The sequence below is a fragment of the Calypte anna genome, chromosome 15, assembly GCF_003957555.1.
Source record: "Calypte anna isolate BGI_N300 chromosome 15, bCalAnn1_v1.p, whole genome shotgun sequence".
In the NCBI taxonomy this organism is placed as follows: domain Eukaryota; kingdom Metazoa; phylum Chordata; class Aves; order Apodiformes; family Trochilidae; genus Calypte; species Calypte anna.
Window position 1 is genome coordinate 1,419,977 of NC_044261.1, and position 20,157 is coordinate 1,440,133.

Sequence of the window (20,157 nt, forward strand, 5' to 3'; positions counted from 1 at the left end):
TTTAATTTTTTTTTTCTTCTGTTTTTCATGGCGGTGCAGCCGCAGCTCGTTGGCACCGGTGTGTGTGAGGCTGTTGCCCCCGCTGCCAGCCTGTAACGTGTCAGGGGACAAAAGATGACAGGGGGGAGAGTTTTGGGGGTTTTTTCCTTACACCTGGTACGTGTCACACCATTAATCGTGTCCCTTGTGAGCCTGTGCAGGAGATAGGTGAAGTCCTGGCTTGCATGACATGTTGCTGGGTTTTGTTTTTCTCTGGAGAAAGCCACATTGTTTGAATAGCAGTATGTCAAAGGCCGGGATTTAAAGGTTTGCACTTCCCCGTGCTTTGTGGAAGGAGCTGCTGCTCCTCTCACCCTACACGAAGCAGCATCTGACATGGAACTGCCTGCAGGTCCAGCTGTGTCCTACCCTGCTCCAGACAATGTGATGGTGTGACTGCACGGGTCTGGGAAAAAAAAAAAAAAAAAGGACTAAAAGCTTGCTGGAAACAACAGAAACCTGATTGGTGCAGTTTTATTGTTAAAGATAAGTGATATGCATTAGTGCTGTGGTTTGGTTTGTTTTTTCCTTTAGTCTCAGCCCTGTACGTGGTTGTTTGAGCACATCTATTCAGCCTATTCACACAGCTGTGTGTGGATTAGTGTGAGCAGGACCAAGGATGTTAGCAGAGCAAGAGTGACATGTTGAATGTCCTAGGCTGTGGCTGGTTTCTCAGCGTGCAGGTACCAGTTCTGGTTGAATTTGAGGCCAGGCTGTACCTGAATTACCTGACACTCCCCTCTCTGTTCCTCTGCTGCTGTGCACACATGCAGGAGAGAAGCTCTGTGCCTGCTGGAAGTGTGGGGAAATGGTGTGAACTGGCACAGTGCAGCCTGTAAGAAACATGTTCATATGTGTGATGGCTGGAGGAAAAAGTGGGTCCCTTGTGCGTGAGGCAGCAGAGGATATATTCAATTTTCAGCTGAATAACAAGCCTTGAACCATCTTTTCTGCTCAAGGGGAAGACCAGATGGCTCTGCACTCACCGAGATGTTTTATTGCTGCTAACGTTGGTGTTTGCTGAAGGCTGCACACACAAAGCTAGAGGATCAAATGCTGGTGTGATAAAGTCAACGTGTGTTTGGTTGGTGTAGCTGGTTTTTGAGTATTTTCAGTAGGCACAGTGAGGGCTGACACACTCAGGTACAGGGCAGGGAGTGTTTGCTTTGTGTCTGTTTTAATACAGCTCTTCATAATAATAATTTTTCAGTGGTCACTTGTAGCCTTTCAGACAGATTGCTTTAATCAGCATTTGTGTGTCTCTCTTTATGTTCTCTGTTGGCATTACTCAGTCTTCTAGTGAGCTGCCTTTTCAAACATCATTGGATTTTTTCAAGTTAAATCTTCATGCTTATTGCATCTGTCACTTCTGGGATTCACTCCAAGCAAAAGGCAGGAGATTCAGTTTAATGGCAATGAGGAGGAATGCACAGAAGGGTAAAATATCAGCTTTCCAGAGCCATGCAGCAGAGGACACCGAGAGATCTGCCCTTAGCAACCCTTCCATGCATCACGTTCAAGTTCAGCATTAGCCTTTTGTGAGGACTTCATAAAATGGCTCATTAAAGCAGGAGGTTGCATTTTGATCAGCAGAGAATTTATCTCCCTGGCTTTCATTTGGTGATCGATTCTGAGGAATGGGACTTGGATGCCAGCTTCCTAGTTTGAAGACATGAGCAAAACACTTCCTGGCCTGGGTTTGCAGCTTGGTGAGGTCATCAGTGCACCACTCCCAGGGCTAGGAATGTCCTTTCAGGCAAACTCACAGGCACATTTTCACTTGACTTTTCAAGTGCAGAGTTGGTTTGTTTTGGTTTTTGCTTTACTGAAGCTTTTGTGATAATCTCATCCCTCCTGTAAGGATGGGTTGGAACAGAAACTCACCAAGGATTTGAAATGCCCCAGTTTTAAGCATTTACAGGGCAGATGAGCAAGAATTAAGTATCTGTGTTCTCCTCTAGCTCTTTTTTTGTAGTCTCCCTTGCTTAGTATTTTTGGTCTGCTTATAGTCTGGTGGTTAACTCTGAAATCAGTGTGATCAGAACCTGCTTACAGCTCCTCTTTGCTTTTGTGGCCACACGTGAGGAGTCAAACTCTTGCTAGCTTGAGGCTGACAGGATGTGAACTGATGGGGTTTTTTTGTCACCATATGCACAAAATGCAGGTGGTGGTGGCATTGCTGGGCTGAATGCCACATCAGATTGAAGGCAAAAAATGTTTAGGTGAGCTGCAGCGACTCAGGAGAGGTAGCAATGGAACCTGATTATTCCAGATGTGTTGTATCTGCCAGTAGAGTTGGGAAGTGGATACTGAGCCCTGGCTTTCTATTTGCTACTTGTATTGCTTTGTTCTGGTTTTCCTCACATGGGTAATTATACTAAAAATGGATTATTTGTTGCTTTTTGAGGTTATAATGGTTCAGTACATGACTTTATGTTTGGGTTTGGCTGATAAGCATTAGGCATCTAAAACACCAGGTGTGACACTAGAATTATTCAGCCTCTCAGGACCTGAGGGGTCTCTGGCTGGAGGAGCTGCTGATGCCAAGTCTGCTGCTGCTGCTGCTCCTCAAAGGATCAAACTGTCTGGAGATGTTCCTCATGGGATACACCAGCCATTAGCAGCATTACCACCCATTAGTTGTGTTTGTGCCACTGTGGGTTTGCACAGTGAGCACAAATCTGATCCCCATTAATGGCTGGATGTGAGTGGAGGCAATGATACAGCATAAAATGGAGGAGGGGACTGTTTGGGCACTGCTGGATGCTTCTCCAAAGTGGTGATTTTACTCTACACCTCTGCCATGCAGTAGGACAGATATCATCTCTTCACGGCAGACATCTTCAGGACAAGCCACAAAGTCCTCCTGTGCTGGAGTATCATAAAAGCTTTAAACTCCTGCTCTGTAGGTCAGGAACCCTGACAGAGAAATCATGAAAATGGTGTCTGCTGCTTACTTCCTCCCATGGGGAAGAAAACTCAGTTCTTCAGGAGGCTGCTGGTGTTCCCATGGTGCCCATGGATGGAGGAGATCTCCTTGGTTTAGAGGTGACAAAGACAGAGAAGGGCTCTTGGGCCATTTTTCCTCTTTCCTTTTTGTTCTTTGTTGATGAGGCAGATGCTAAAGTAGAATCCCCTGCACTGGGGAAAGGAGGAGAGCATTTCTTCACTGCTGCTTGCTTTGTCTTACCCCAGTTTTTTTGATGATAAGAATAAATAATGGATCATATGCTTTCTGCTAGGAGTCTGTAATGACTTTTGAGGTCTGGCTCTCCGTGGGAGCAGTTGGATGTGGCTGGATCACTTAGAGTGATTCTCTTTGACATTGAGCTGGGCCCCTTCGATCCATTATAATTAGGTTTTCCTTGTTTTCCCTTTTAATAATTGGATTTGAAAAAAAGCAATGGAAATAAAATCCTAACAGTGGTGGAGTCTGAGGCTGAGATGAGCTCACAGCATTGCTGGGCTGTGCTTCAGGCCAAGGGTTCCCTTCAGGAAGGACCACGGTTGTCCTGTGGTTCTCCAAATCTTGGTCAGCCACAGCATCTTTATCTGTAACCTCTGAATGTCCAAGCATGTATGTAATTATTTACAGTTCCTCTTAGCTGAAGATTAAGCAACCATTCCTGCAGTCTCCCCAAAGGTGCCTGAGCAGGACTTCATGAAACTAGGCAGGGGTTTTACTCCAGATGCCACCCTGTTTGCATCCAGGTGTGAAGCCAGGCAGTGATTTCACCTGCAGTCCCTGCAAAATCGTTTCTGATCAAAGTATTTAGCAACGTGGGAACTTCCCCTCCATCCCCCTAGTTCTGCATATAGTTGCCATAGAGACTGTGCTCTGGAGTCCTTGAAAAATCCATTGTTTATCTGGCACAAATGTATAAACCTGCAGTACTGAAACCTTTATGTTTTGAAGCATCCTTTTCCCCTGCAGCTCTGATGAGGACTTGACATCCTGCAGTGCTGCAGATCTGGATATTATTGGACATGGGTCAGGCACAATCAGACAAACTGATAATGGGTATAATTAGCACCACCAGGGATTAGCAGGCAGTAACAAATTCAAGCCAGGGTAAGCACTCCCTCCCTTGGGAACTGGGCAGACTGGCAGTGCTGGGCAGATGAGCACTTGATAGGGGAGATAGGCATCAGCAAAGGCCTCAGCTCAGCACTTGTTACCTCTTGAAATTGCTTTTTTTTTTTTTCTTTTTAATACTTAAAAACCTCCTGGTGATTCAGTTCACACCCAGCTGCCTTGGGGATCAGCCTGGCATTTCCTTGGCGTTTCCCATCCCATGGGGGGCAGTCTGTGGCACTGTTGTTTCTCCCAGTTTCTCCATCTGAGACAGATGGATCTCCTTGTTCCCAAACTGGAAATGGGAGGTTAAGTGGTTTTGCTCAGGGTCTTGCCAGGTACAAGGCTGGGAGTACTTCTGGCAGCCAATCCTATGAGCTCTTGTTGTTTTGCAGGTAATTCATCTGTTTGCAGCAGCAGCCTGGTGGGCTGTGTGTGTTTGGGTTCCTGTTCCTACACTCAGCATTCCTTGCTCATCTCTTACTGCAGTACTTACATTAATTACTCTGGATTGGAGTAAATAGGCAGGAAGCTCCCTAGTTTAGAACAGGAGGTGGATTAATTTATTTTTTATTTAGTTTGTAGTGATTTTGTGGGTTGTTTGTTGGGTGTTTTTGTCTTCTGGGGTGTTTTTTGTTGGTTTGTTTTTTTTTTTTCTAGGTTTATTATCATTTTTGGATCTGCTGAGATCACTTTGCAAGGCAGGAAAAAAAATTCTGAGCCAGCTTAGACAAACTGGAGTTGCCAGACATACTTCAGCAATAGATACTTCTGCTTTAGCACAGCATGAGGTGTAGGCACAGAACACTTTTAGCTGAGTGTGGTTGTGCCTTCCAGCATCTTTTTCCTGGCCACTGCTGCTTTCTGCTGCAATCTGTTACAAGTTGTGTGTGGTGTTTCAGGGTGGGTTCCCCTGCCTTGGTCTCCTGTTTCTGATGCATGTGTGTTATCTCTGCTCTCCACTTTGCTCCCTGATGTTTCCTTAGGGGTGAAGGTTATCTTTCTGTTCCTTTTATGTGGTGCTTGCCATGCTGGCCTTCTGGTCAGTGAGGTGAATTCTTAAGCACTCTGAATGATGACACAGAAACCAGCTGGGGTTTATCTTGGTGTAATACTACCTGTTGTTTTGGCTGGTTTCCTCCAGAGCTGCTGTAAATGCCACGAGGGCTCTCAAAGGGCTGGAAGTGTGGGTTGCAGGTGCAGAAGCATGACTGGCAGGCCAACAGGTAAGTAAAGCTTAAAGGTCATCAGATGCAGGCTGTAATTCTTCCTGCCTCTTGCTGAAAACAAGCATCCAGCTGCGGGTCCCCTCCCCAAAAAATCAGCCTCCCCCCAGCCATAGCAGGGTGTGAGAGCTGCTGTGGGTGTTGGGGACAGCAGGTCCATCTCCTGTCTTTGCCTGGAGCAAAGTGTTCTTCTTGCATCTGAAACATTTCTTTAAAGTGGAGCAGAAATATTTATTAAAGCTGCTTACTGAGCTAAGTGTGCTTTCCTAAGTCAATTTTTTTTTTCCTTGGCTGCCTAGAGAGGTGGGAGATGCTTGGTGTGGCACTCAGGGCTTGACACCAGCTTGCCCAGGTTGCTCCCCTTGTAGCCACGGTGGGCAGTGACCAGGGCTCTACAGCATTGGCCTGAAATGCATCAGTGACAAAGAACATCTGTAGGACAGAGGAAATGTGTCTGAACTTGGAAGCCTTTGCTAAAGCAGATGTTTGAGGGGCTGTAATTGGTACCACAAGATAGGGATTTAAAATCAGGGTAGCAGATTGAACTATCTGCATTTGGGTTTTAGCCTCCTTCAGTCCCTTCCTCCCTCCCCCAGCCCTGATTTCAAATTGCATGTTACAGAAAGGGGACAGGATGACAATGGTACTCTTTGAATTATAGGCTTCTTGGCCAGGAGAGCTGGCAGGGCAGCAAATGGAAATCTGGAGAAATCCACTCCATTTCCAACTGTGAGAACTGAGATTCATTTTGCAGCTTATTTGTCCAGTGTTAAAATCTGAGACACGTTTGTGTTGTCCAGCCTGAACCTTCTGTGTTCTTCTGTGCTCAGGGGATGGTCTGGGAGTTTTCCTTGGTGGGGCTTCTGTTGAGAACCTCAGAAATCCCATATGAGGGCCTCTCCTCCTGGGTGGGTGTTGGGGGCTTGGAAACTGGAGGTTGCTGCACTGGGCTCTGCTTAGGGGGTGTTTGGATGAAGGTGTTTCTCAGCCATTAACACTTTCTGGAGCAGTTTCTCCATTCCAGATGGACCCCACTGGTCTTTGCTGGAACTCCAGACTAACCCTGACATTATCCAGCTCTCTGGACCATCCCATTTCCCATTACAAGGCTGGAATCAAACCTCAGGACCCTACGACAGTGCTGTGCTGGTCCTGGAGGCACTGCCATGACCCTCGGCCATCCTCTTCCTCTGGGATTGCATCTCTTGGGGCAGTGCTGTGGTCTCAGGGGGCTCCCTGCAGGTCTGGGGGTTTTGCTCCATCCCACAGAGCCCTGGAGCCTCTGTGGTCAGGCAGGGCCATCTGGAGAAGGCAGCATCCTCACTTGGTCAGGCTGACTCACACTTGGCTGCTTGGGGTTTGAGCCTGGCTTGTGCTGATCTCTTGTTTCTGTTTGATTTCTAAGTGGTGAGGAATCTGTGTCCTAGCTCACTCTATGTTCAGAGCAGAGGGCTTTCTGCTGCCCTTGGTTTCCTGATGGTGGCTCTTAGGCTGGGGTGCTACCAACCTCTTGAAGAACTGGGACCTGGGATCTTTTATCTAGGAGACCATTTGTCTCCTGAAAACATCTGTAACATCTGGAGTTTTCTTCCTGGGGATAGCATGGCATGTTGTAATTGAGGAGTAGAAAACAGATTATCAAGTCCTGTGGAGATTTCTCTCTTTGATACATCTTCTGGTCATTTTTTAAAGGAATCCAGTTGGTTGTAAACCAGGAGAAGCAGTGTGATGTTTCTAATAATGCCTTAAAGCCACTGGAGTTTTAACAAGAAATTTTCTTACCTTAGAATTATGGTGTTCATCAGATGACCTTTGTGTCTGCACTTCTTGACTTTTGCAGGATGTGAAGTCCTGCAGGACTCATTCTGTTGGTGCTTTGGGCTCCCAGCAGAGGGGTGCCTAGTTTCTTACTGGAGAGGACAGACTGTGTTGTGCTGGGAGCCCAGCTTCAGGTCTGGTGGCTACTGGTGAGCTTCAGGAATATGGTCTGGAAGAAGCTTGTGTGTAACCTTCAAGGGAGCAGAAGAATTCACCAAATTGGGCTAGCAGCTCTGAGCAGATGGATACTTCCTTGCCAGCTCAGTTGTGCTGATAAGAGAAGTAGGTCAGCTCTGTGGAGAAAGCATTTTATCTGCATACTTCTCTTAACTGGAATCCTGGTGCTCAGCTGTTGGAGCAGGCTTGCTGACTTGCAGCTCTGCTGTGCTCCTGTTTTCCTTGGGCTCAGAGGGTGGTCTGAAGCCCTTTTGCTTTCCTCCCTGTGCCATCCCCTGCTTTTACTGTGGGGGTGATGCAGGGGGTCCCCAGGGCTGTAAGTAGCATCTTCCCTGGTGTTGGTGTAATGTCTCTGGCTGAAGTTCATAGGGCTGTTGTTCAGCTCTGGAAGTGTCTTGCTCTGTCTCTTGGCAGTGGAGGAGGATACATCAAGCAAAGAAACATCTCTGGTGTTTATTCCAGGGGAGAAGGCTCTTGGAAGGCAGCATATGAAAAGTTTGGCCTTTTGTGGTCAGCCAGGGGAGCAGCTGTATCTCAAGGTGGGAATCTGTCTGCCCCAGTCCCCTTTCCTTGCCCAGGGAAGCTTGTTTGGTGCCCACTGATGGATCAGCCTCTGGTGGCTGCAGAAGTGGAAGCTGAAATGTAGAGATGCACTCATCCCCCTGGATGTTTAATCCAGGGGTCCCCCAGTCCTTTTTTCCCCATTTATTTGGTATATTGCTTGCATCTTTGAGGTTTTCTCCAGGTCCAGGGAACTGCTGCAGTGTTTCTTTTTGCTGGTTACCCATCCCATTACAGCCTCTTGATGAATTATTTTGTGTAATGATTTTTGTGTGTGTTCATTGCTGGAGCTTTACAGTAGATGACACAGATTAAATGAAGCCAGACAGTGCTCTCTGCTCAGGGTAATGACTGCAGTGTCCCTTTTGTCACTGCAAGTTATGCTAAATGATGCAATATTAAACTGTGAAGATTCAAGCTACAAAATGGTATTAGTAAGGTCCCCCAAGAAGATGAATTGCATACCTGGAAAGCTTTAAGTGAAAATATCCCTTGCATGCAGAGGATAAACACTTTGGGAGTAACACGTGCTCCTGGCTGATGGATGCCCAGGAGCATTAAGCTTGATTGGCACTTCTGACTTGGAATTCTTCATGTTAGAGCAGTCTTAGTGTGACTGTGTATCAAGTATTTCCCAGGTTAGAACCAACACCTTGCACTTTGTCCAGACCAGCAATTTCAGCTCATTTTCAGTTTGGGTTGTGTTACATTTTTGAACGTTCTGGGCTCCCCAGTTGAGATATAATCGAATTCCCTGGTAGTCTGTGGTTTGGGTTCCCATCCCAAAATAGAATCTTGCCAGTGGTATAACAGCTGGAAATTTCAGTATTAAGTTCATATTCCAGCTTTTTGTCTTTAAAATGAAGTGAAATCAGATGGCAGGGTCTTGCTCAACCTAGACTAAAGTAACCAAAGGCTGAAAATAATCTGCACAAATATGATGTATTTTGGAATTGTCACCATCTGTGGTAGTGTTCACCCATGGTTTAGATAACTCTGAACATCTGAAAACAAAAATTCTGTCAGCAGTGGACTTAATGTAGATTGATTTGAAATGGTATAGCCTAGAGAGAACAGCAGTGTGTTTAAAAGTAGAGGAGTGCATCAAGGTACTCCTGGCTGTTTCACATGAAGTCGTAGGGTGAGCTGCAATTTTGTCACCATTTGATGACTTTTTTTTTTCCCCTGCTTCCTCCCTTGCCCAAATCTTGCAAGACTGACTATTGTGAGGCTGAGTTCGTTGATTCCCTTGCTACTTGGAGAGGAGATGAAGTCCTGGAGTCCTCCTCCAGCCTTACTGGGACACTCTGGTTTTCCACCATGATGATTTCCTGCTCCTGGGGTGTAATGCCAGGCATGGCCCTGAGCTTGCTGTAGGACACATGCTCACCTTGTTCTCCCATGGGGTTTATTTTAAGCTTTTGGGGCTTGTGAGCCCCTGCTAGTCTGGTTGCCATGAGTGGGTGGGCTTTGCTGTCCTTGTTCCCTGCAGGATTCAGCTGGTGGAGCTGGCAGCAGAGCTTTGCCTGACCCCCCCACGGATGGGTCTCACTTTCCTTCCTCTGCCAAAGGTGCACTGAAAAATCCTGTCCTTAAAATGATCTGCCAGCCTTCTCTTCTACCTGACTGCAGCTCCAGAGGCGTTTGTAAGACACCATCCTGTGCAGTTTGGGAAGGCTGTAAAATATTTATGTGGAATGTGTAAGCAGCTGGACTAAGCCCAAGGCTGCCTGTGTCCCCCAGCACATCCTTCTGTCTGCAGCATGCTGGGCACTCACTGGGGTTACAGTCCCCACAGGTTGCACAACCAGGCCCTCTGAAAGGCCAGAAGTGAGTGATGGGGAAACAGCCTGGGTCATAATTTGTTCCCTTTTCCCCATGCAGTGGGGTATGGCTGTTGTGCTCAGTGCCTGCTCCCCCAGCCTCTTGCTCTGCTGGGTTAGGTGATGGAACAGAGTCCTCCTTGCCCCTGTGGATGGGATGTTGTTTTCTTCAGGGCTTTAAAGCCTCTGCATGCTTCCATTTCTGTTCCATATGCAGCTCTGTACCTTATCTAGCACGTGATGCTCCAAGTGTTTGGGAGAGTGAGTTACTAGATTCCTTGTGGGCTTTTCTCTGGTGCTTATCTCAGTGGTGGCCAACTGCTCTGCAGATGTGGAAGCATCCATGGGCTGATTATTGGCTTGGCATTACAACTTGCTTTCTGTTATGTTTTTTTATAAAAGGTTTCATCTCAGGGCTCAGTGCTTTTGCAGATGAGGCCCAGGCATCTCAGGCCAGGTGTTCAGAAGGACCTTGGGCTGCACAGTTGCTGTGTTGCTCCTCAAGAAACCCCTGAACTACCCTGCATCAGGGGACACCATTTCACTGGTGGGACTGTCCCCTCTCCTTGCTGGCCTGTAACAACTATGGCAGGTGCCCCTGCTATTTATCACCATCCCCTGACATTCCCTATAAGGTATTTTGATTTTTTTTTTCTCCTTATCTGCTTCTCATTGGTTTATAGATGTCTGAGACTGTACATTTCTTCCAAAGCTGCCACTGGAGCTTTGCAACCTCTTCAGGAAGGCTCTAATTCCAAATGTGGGATCTCACACTCTACTGCTGCAACTTCTCTTGCCGTTTCCCACTTCAGAAAGAGCCTTCCCAGTCCTAATACCAACGTTTTGCAATTGCTGTTCTCTCTGCCCAGTGGATTTGTATCTCCTACCTCCTTTTAACAGTTGCCTCCGGCTGCCTGGGACTTCAACCAGCCTTTTATTTCAAATGTCTCCTGTTCCAGAAGGGATCACAATCACATGGGCTGAGCAGGATTTTGCCATTAGTGGGGGGTTTTCCTGCCAGTGTTCCCTAGCAGGATGCGTTTCCTCTTGCATAAGCAGGCAGCAAAACCCTCCGAAGCCACAGAAATACATCTGCTGGATTCTGGAGACAGATAAACCCTTTATAAACAGGAAAATGGGCAAACTCATGGTAACACTTGTGACACATCATGATGGGAGATCAGAAAGAAATGGAATGAAAAGTATTACTGTGCCGGCAGGGCTGAGGGCATCCTGCATTTCTAAGCTCCTTTTAACTGCTGACACAAAGACCAGCAGCCAAACAGGCCCAGACAGCAGGCAGCAGAGTTCAGTGTTTGGTAAAATTCAGCTGGAAGTCACTTGATGTTTGGAGGGGCAGAAAAAGAAGAGGTTTTTTGAAGGCTCTTCCCTGTGTCCCCAGTGGGATCTGTAAGATGCCGTGTGTGGCCGGGCGGGATCCAGGAGATCAGAGCAGCTGGGGATCTGTCAGCACTTCTCTTGTCGTGGGCTTTGCAGGGTGTCTGATGCTTCTGGTTTCATTTTGCTGAGGGCTGTAACTCTGGCAAAATTTAAACTCCTTTCAGCTCCTAGTTTTGAGGTTTTAAATCCTCCAAATTTGTTCTTTACCAAAAATAAAATAAATAAATCTGTGTTTCCTGTCTAGCAAGTGTATGGAGATGGTTCCAGCTCCTGAGCTAAGATTGAACAGCACAGACAGTGCTCTAATTAATTTCCTTTTATAAAACTCTTGCTCCAAGCCTGCTTCCTAAGAACAAATCCCTTGCACAGCCCTGTTGACCTTGGATTCATGTTCCTGCCCACTCGGGTATTTCCAAGAGTCCCAGGTCACACTTTGAATGTTAGAGGGGCTGAATCAGCCTTTCCTTGGGGTGAATCATCCCACATGTTGGGATCACCTGCTGATCCTACAAGTAGGAGGTGGGAGCTCCAGCCTGCCCTGATGGCCATGCTGAGAACCTTGGGGCAACCAAATTCAGCTGTGGTTTCCTTGGAGCTGCTGGAGGAGGGGATCCTGTGCACTGCAGCACGGAGAAAAATGAGGATGCTCAGTACACTTCACCTTTTTAACCAGAGGTTGGGTAGGGAAAAAACGACATTTTTGTGGTTTGTTTTTTTTTTTTTTTGATCAAGCCAACCCTGTTTGGTTTTCACCTGCTCCTTTTCTGTGCTGAAAGCTCCACAGTCCCTGCTCTTTCTAACCACAGCCTGCACATTTTCCTTCCTTCCCTCCAGCTCCCTCCCCTCCTTCTCTTTGGAGAGCAGCCAGATCAAAATGGCTGTGATCCAACGCCAAGAATCACTCCCTTTGCTATGGAAATGAGGACTTGGAGGCTGCTCACCATGTGTTCGTGGAGAGTTCCTGCTGGGGATGATGAGCTGGAGGTGGGGAAGAGGGCAGTGAAGGTGTGCTCCCACAAATCCCTTGGGAACAAATCAGGGTATTTTTGGATACATCTGACTCCTTGCATGCTTAAAAGTCACGTGTAGAAAACCAAAAAAAATAAAAATAAAATTGCCTTTTCCATCAAAGGGTGAAAATGAGGGAACTGAAGTACTAGAATTGCCCTGTAGGATAAAAGGGTGTTTCTCTGCCATTAGAGCAGGAGGGGTGGCAGATTTCCCAGTACCTGATGCTTGAGAGAAGCATTTTATTTTTTATTTTTTCGTGGTGTTCTGGTACTGATCAAGAGAAGGAAAGTGATACTTGCCCAAGCTATACAAATAATCCTCCTCCTTTGCCATCATATCCACATTCCCAGTATTAAAGCAGACAAATTGCAGAACCCGTGGGTGTAGGATGCACTGACATGGGGCTGTTTTCTGCCTGTTCACTCAGCAAGGCAGCTTTAAAATGTCTTCTAAACCATCAGATTTTCATCTTGGTGCACAGGGGGATGGATGGAAACATTGCCAGTGGGTGAACAGTCAGGAAAATTGACTGTGCAAAGCAGGGGACTTCTCTCCCTTCTCCTAGACCAGGTCCTCACCCTGGTTTTGCTGCAAGGTGTTGTTTTCCAGAGGGATAGAAAAGGCTGAGCTGTTTGCAAGTTTCCTGTGGTGGTGCAGCTTGATGGGCTTTGCAGGAACATCCCTGCTTCTTCTGGGTGGGCTGGTGGTGTCATCTCTTGTGTGCCAGCCAGGGATGGATGGATGGATGGATGGAGGGAAGGATGGAGGGATGGATGGATGGAAGGATGGATGGAGGAGGAGGTGATGCTGCTCTTGCAGGATTTGGCAGCATCAAAGCAGTGGATGCAAAGGCCCAGGCAGCACCCAGATAGTGGATGGCTGGGAGGAGCCCTCTTGGGATGGAAATGTCTGTCAGGTCTCTGAATGAGTCTGCAGAATAAATTAGGACCTGGGTGTGGAACTGCATTTTTTGATGATGTATCTTATTTAGGCCTCAGGCAGTGTGATAGTGCAGTGTGTTTCTTGTCTTTTGGGGATCTGTGAGGGGAAATTCACCTTTTTTGTGGGATTCAGTGGGGCCAGGGCTTGGTGGGGATCCTGCTCTGGATCCAGCCAGGGCAGGGAGCTGGTACCCTGGTATGGGAGCTGGGTCCTTCATTCTCTGGCCATGGGGGGATGGCCACAGGAGCCTCCCTGGGAGCACTCAAACCACAGGGTGCCATCTGCAGCAGCAGAGATTCACCCATCCATTTTGGGTAACTTCATCTCTGCCTGAAAACGAAACCAAAACCTGCACTGCACTGAGCTCAGCAGTTGTGCTTCCCCTCCCCAAATAATGTGTGCATTTCACTGCCAGGTGATTAATTACCTGTCCAGGGTGTGTAATTGTTTGCTCCTAATATTTTACAGCCCCCTTGCAGGGCACTGCCTGTCCTTTGGCTGCAGCTGGAGGGGAACTCTCAGGGTGCTCCTGTGTCTGGTTTTTGCACCCTTACCTGCTGGCTGGGGCTGGAAAGCAGCTCCTGGTTTGTCACTGTGCTGTCATGGGGTGTGTCTGGCAGGGCCTTTTCTTCCTTCTGGAAGTGAAAAAGAGTTGGCAGAAAATGGATTATGCAATTCTGTAAACTCGTGTGAGTTGGGAGGAAGCCTCAGTTCATCTATGATATGATAGTAATCATTAAGAATTTATATATAGCTCTTTCCACATGGGCATCTGGAACACTCCAGTCATTCATAAAATCTTGCATTGAGAAATGACACCTGCTATTTTTTTTTTTTATTTTTTTTTTCTTGAACTGCCTGAGTCTGTGATAAAAGGGAGGATTGTGCAATTCTGTAGCTTTGAAATGACCAAATTAATTGGGGAGATTGCAGAGGCCATCAGTATAGAAATAGTACAGGGGAAAACCCACCTTCTCCCAATGGCTGGAAATAAACCCAGAGCCCTTTGTGCCTCTGTCACCAGCTCAGTGGTGGCCAGAAGCCATTGCCAGCTGCGTGGCCTCTGTGAAGGGTTGGTGGCCTTTCCTCCACACCTGGGGACAGATGTTCTCAGTGCAAACATGACTCTAACTGATGCATTTATTACCAGTGGCTGCAGAGGTTTTTCTCCAGCAGGTAACTGGCTGTGACCCTCAGTGGGGACTCTGCTCTTACCATGACCCTGGTGGCACTGATGGCACTTGAAGCCATCCAGGTCCATGCTGGCAGCAGCTGCTCAGATGGAGCCAGAGCTGCCCTGGGGGTGGTCTCTGCTAATTCCCTGGTGGAGGTGGACAGGGGGAGCTGGTGGAAAAGAGATCCTCTGCTTATTTGTGCTTATCTGTGCAGAAACCAGAGTGTTCCACTCCATGGCTGTTATGTTCACTGTAACATTTTTCTCCTCTTCAGGCATCTTACATGACTGCTTATTTCCCAGCTCTGATGAGTGCTTTCCTCCTTTACTTACTCAGCTTTTTGTTGCTGTTGATTTTTATTTTTTTTTTAACCTCTGAGACTACAAAAGTCCCTCTTTTCTTTTCACACAAAGCCTTTGCAGCTCCAGACATGATGTACAACCCTTTATCACTTCTGCTGCACACAGGTTGAGCTGCATTCAGTGTCTCTCACTCCAAGAGCATCAAGCAAGAAGCTCCATGAAGCTTGAGCAGTTTGGATTTATTTTTTTTTCCCATTTTCTCCATGTGCTTGGGGGGGACCTACTGGGAAAGAAGACTGGAGATGGACTCTGCTTATTTTTAATTTGGGATTTTGCTTTCCCTAGAGACTGGAGCAGAAATATCTTTCTCATATGGAAAAGCAGGATGCTGTATGGAGGTTCCTTGGTCTCCTGCAAGTTTTAAAGGGGGGGAAAACCATTTATGATGGGGAAAGTCCTTCATGACTCTCCTGTCCTCCACGTGTGCAACCACACGAAGCTCTCATGTTCATGGAGGACAGGAGAGTTGTTTGCTTCCAGGGTTGTTGTTCACATCATGCAGTGTTGTTCCTGTGTCATCTTCTTCCAGGGTTCTGATGCTGGAATTTTCCACACCAATCCTTCTATTCTAACTCCAGCCTTCTTGAAAATGAATTTTTTTCTGAAGTGCTACAGACATGCTAAGTTAATTTGAGTCATTAGCTTGTTTCCATTACTCCTGTCTGCCTAGGAGACTAATTTTATTATTTTATTTATTTATTTTTTTTGACTTAGTGAGATTTTGGAGTTAGAAAAAAGAAATGGAAGCTAGTGAACATGTGGAACCACTTCACAGGAACACCGGATTTTGAGAGCTTGCATTTTTATTTACATCTTCAGGACCCTGTCTGACTTGAAAGTAAACAAGTTCAATCCGAGTCTAGATTTATCCCTGAAAATATGTGGAGACTTGTCTGAAAACTGCTTTTAGGATTAGGAACTTCCTTCAGTGAGAGAATACATTTCCAACAGGGAAAAAGGATGCTTAACTGGCAGATTCTTTCTGGGAAGCAGCCTTGGAAATGCACCTCAGTTGTGTTTGGTACAGAACACCCCGAAATTTTATTTAAAAGGCAAAACTGGCTGCAGACTCCTTAGGTCTGAAACAACCTGAATTTTTTACTTATAAACCAAAAAGGCAAAACTGGCTGCAGACCCCTCAGGTCTAAAAGAGCCTGAATTTTTAAAAAAAAAAAAACAAAAAGGGAAAACTGGCTGCAGACCCCTCGGGCCTAAAGCGCGGTGGAAGAAGAGCGAGCGATGCGATTTTTGCGCCGCTGGAAGGGGGTGATGGTGCAGCTGAGAGGGTCCCAGCAGAGGCCCTGGGGCAAGCAGGAGGTCCCTTGCACCCCTACCTGATTTCCTTCTCTTGCCATTCCTCTCCCCTGCAGACACAATGAGGCGAGTGGTACGACAGAGCAAATTCCGGCACGTGTTTGGCCAGGCGGTGAAAAACGATCAGTGTTACGACGACATCCGCGTCTCCCGCGTCACTTGGGATAGCTCCTTCTGTGCTGTAAACCCCAGATTTGTTGCAATAATTGTAGATGCTAGCGGTGGTGGAGCATTCCTGGTGCTGCCTTTGCACAAGGTAAGTGGGTTTTTTTGGAAGCTTCTTGCTGTGACACGTGAGGCTGTGGTGGTGTTTCCGTGCTTGTGTAGGAATGGCGCTGGGGCTGTGAAAGTCGCTGCTGTGTCAGGCTGTGTAAGGATCCATTTAATGTCCCTCTAATCACTGGGATGCTTCCTGTACATTAAACACAGTAAATAAGTGGTTTGCTTGACTAATCTGAGCCAGTTCTTCGTGGCAGAAGTTTCTATGGAGAATCATGCTCCTAATTAAGCCTCTTGATTAATGATAGTGGTTCAGCCTTTTGAGCGCTGTGAGCATCACACAGTTCAGGAATGCACCTGATCCTAACTACTCCTTGCAGCCCAAACAAGACAAGAGTAATCTTGATAAACAAACTATCTCCAAGTACTATCACAGCTGGCCTGCAGTTCTCCCAGACCACAGGACTGTGTCTTGGCTTTACTCCAGCCAGATGTTATCCCCTGGTACTCGATGTACCAAGGAGATGGGCTTCATCTGATCCTGGGCAGGGAAACACCCTTGAACATTCTCTGCTGTGCAAAATGCTGCTAAGTCTACAATAAATAATCTTTCAGCGAGCCCAAATACACACTTTCCTTCTTTGGATTTATTTGTAGAGCCCCAGGGGTGTGCTTTGCAAAGCACACAGAGAAGTTTGGTCCCTGTCCATCAGCTGTGAGAATGGCTGGATCAGGAGGCTGAAGATTTGGGTGCTGGAGCCTTCTCTTACCATGCTGTGGTATAAAGCACACAAATTAGCAGGAGCAGTGTCTCAGACTGAATATAAATTCCTGTTGTCCCAGTACTGAATAGAAAAAAACCCAAACCCACAGAGCACCTTGTTGGAGAGTGGTGCTCTTGTCTCCCTTTCAGCAAAGTCTTGGGATGAAAGCCTTTTTCTGTGATATTATTTTCTTTGTGGCCCTCGAGCTTCTCTTAACTATACACTTAAGATGTCCTCAGTCTGTCATCAGCCCTGTCCTGTTTTCCAAGCTCCATCTGCAGATCTGCCTTGGTTATATATAGAAATAGTGACCAGAATTGTATATAGCAACCCACACGGCGACTGCATTACAGGAGCAGAGGCAGCAGCTTTTTCTCACTTGTGCTTTGGTTGTCTGAAGCAAAGCAAGCCAAACCCCTGCCCTCCTTAAATAGCCCTTTTTTTTTTTTTCTCATCTTATGAGCAGCCCTTTTTTGCAGGTATTCTGGTTTGTGCTCATCTCCAGGGCACGTGTCCTGCTCTTGCCCAAGCCACGCGGGGAGGCACTGATCTCCATGAGAAGTCTCTTGCTCAACCCCGCACGCAGTTGCACCCATGTTGCATCACAGCACCCTCAAATGCTGGTGGCAGAGGATGCACACACACCCCCACCCCTCTTTTTCTCTCGCTTCCCAGTGTTTTCTCAGCCCCTGGAAGCAATTCCTGCTAATTCTGAATGACGTAGCCTTCTGCGTTTTCAAGTGCCATCTTAAGGTTCTGAGGTTTTTTTTTACATTTATTCAGCTATTCTTCCTGCCTTCCTCGTGGCCTTTGTGCCCTCCGCTGCATTCCTCTCAAGTCTTCTACAGCTTACTATTATTATTAAAATTATACTTCATATTTGTATGTGAGGTTTCACGTGAAGGGGGAGGAACTCTGTTCCTAAACTCCCCAGCCCAGCACGTTCTTTTGCAATGCAACACGTTGCTGGTTTTGCTCTAACCAGTTCCTGTGTTCCTCGTTTATTTTTATAGCCTCAGCTGATGAAATTGTTCCTTCACCACCCCAACGTTTTGAGTTGTTTCAGAGAAGCAGAGGTGCTCATTGTGCTCATGCTGCGATATTCAAGGTGCTGAGGGTCAGTTTCAAGCCGTGGCTTTGACATGACTGTAAAATTGAGCTGTGAAACTGCACTTGCTGCATTTCAGACAGAGGCTCCCAGGGTCTGCAGAGAAAATGATCCCCCTAAAACTTCATTTTGTCATGTCCACACTGTGTGGGTCACTCTGAATTACTTCTAGTGTGGCCTGACCCCCAAGCCCAGAAAGAGCATTATTTCCTCATGTTAAATGTCTTGCTCCTTCCCAGATTTTCTGTAGTAGTCCAATTATTTTTTTTAATGTATTATTTTTTTTATTTTTGCAGACAGGCATGTAGCTCCCTGGTCTTGCAGGGGGAGGTTTCGGTGGGGGGGTGAGGGCCCTGGGCACCCGCAGCTCTGAGGGGAAGGGACACAGGGGTCCCCCCACATCCCTGTCCTGAGGGAAAGGGACACAGGGGTCCCCCCACATCCCTGTCCTGAGGGGAAGGGACACAGGGGTCCCCCCGCATCCCTGTCCTGAGGGGAAGGGACTCAGGGGGCTCCCCGCAGCCCTGTCCTGAGGGGAAGGGACGGAAGGGACTCCCCGCAGCCCTGTCCTGAGGGGAAGGGACTCAGGGGTCTCCCCGCAGCCCTGTCCTGAGGGGAAGGGACTCAGGGGGTCTCCCCGCAGCCCTGTCATGAGGAGGCGGACGCCGCCCCCGCCCCGCTCCCTGCGCTGCGGCACTGCGGCGGCCGCCGCTTTTTACCATATATGGTCATGGCAGCTCTGGCGGCCGCCGGCAGCCGCCGCGCTGATTGGCCAGGACGCAGCGCGCGGCAAGTGCGCCGCCATTAACCCCTGCGCGGCCGCCGCCGCCGCCATGAACCCCGCCCGCAGCAGCCGCTCCCCTCCTCCTGTCAGCGGCCGCTCCTCAGGCACCGCCGCCCGGGAGGGTCCCTCCGGCGGGAATTGCGCGGAGACTGCGGGCACTGCGGTTTCGTTTTGCATCCCCCTGGACTCCCCGCAGAGCCCCGTGCTGAGCAGCCGCAGCAGCAGCAGGCGCCGGTGCCGGTGCAGCTGAGGCGGGTTGGGTTTTGCTGGCTGTGGAAATGCTTTGTCTGAACTTCCTGTGTTCCCGCATGCACATGTGCAGGGGCTGTGCCAGCAGCTCCCCATTCCCATGCTCCAGCAAGCGCCGTCTTGAGCTGCTGAAAGCTGCAGTTCCCACAGGTTGGTTGGGTTTGCAGAGGGACGGCCTCCCTTGGAAGGAACTCGTGTTTTTTTTTTTTAAAAAAAGGCTTAATTTGTATCAATAAATGTATACATTTATTGTATATATGCAAATCTGCATTAACTGCACACAGAAAACTCAATCTCAGGCAGTGGGTGAGTGGCACTGAGCAAAGCACTGGTGTGGAATTTATTCCATTAAACTGGCAGCTTGGAGGCTTAGAGTTGAGTTGATTTTCTTAGAGCCTCATCCCAGGTGCCAAACAGTTGGGTGTGCAGGGAGGGAACCCCAGGATGAAACTCAACAACCCAGTTGTGCCTCATCCTCTTGCTGGTGTGCGTGTGCTGGGTTGTCACTGTTGGGGGGTGAAGGCAGCTGAAAGAAGAAGCAGTTCTGCTGCTGGCATCCCCTGGACATTTCTGGTGTGAGCAGGATGAGTGCCTGGAGCAGCTCTTGGTGCCCAGCTCAGCTGCAGGTTTGGTGCTTTCACAACAGCCTTGTGCAAGGACCAAGAGATCTGCCTTGCTCTTGCAGCCTTCCCATGCTCAGCCCAGACATGCAGGTTGCTTGTGGTGGGCTTGTCATCTTTTGGCATCCTTTGCAGCAGGAACCCAGGACTGTAACCTTCTGGAATGCTGTGTTTGGGCTCATCTCCTTTCAGAGGACTGGAATCAGCAGCACAGGGATCTCCCTGTCTCTGCTGTCCAGGGAGAAGGGTTGGGGGGCTGTGCTCACCCAACCCTGTGGGTGAGCCCTCTTTTACAGCCCAGAATTAAACTTTGTGGTTTTCTTGAGGTACTGGGGACAGTGACTTAGAAACACCTGGGCTTCCTGCATGGTGCTGGCAGTGGTAACAATATTTTTTTTTCTCCCCTTCCCTGAAAAATCTTTAGAGTTTGCATCTGCAAAGAAAAAAAGACTGCCACAAAGGCAGCTTCCTCTTTGGTGCAGTTCATCT

The 20,157-nt window shown here is 47.8% G+C and overlaps 1 protein-coding gene across 2 annotated transcripts in view; it reads left to right on the forward strand.

The window, feature by feature from the left end:
- The window catches only part of CORO1C (coronin 1C), a 48,449-nt gene that overhangs the window by 7,838 nt on the left and 20,454 nt on the right, over positions 1 to 20,157 (forward strand). For both annotated transcript variants that reach the window (XM_030460881.1, XM_030460882.1), the window contains exon 2: positions 15,981 to 16,180. In XM_030460881.1, the coding sequence (XP_030316741.1) occupies positions 15,986 to 16,180 (195 nt within the window). In that variant the 5' untranslated portion in view covers positions 15,981 to 15,985. The remainder of the gene's footprint in view (positions 1 to 15,980; positions 16,181 to 20,157) is intronic.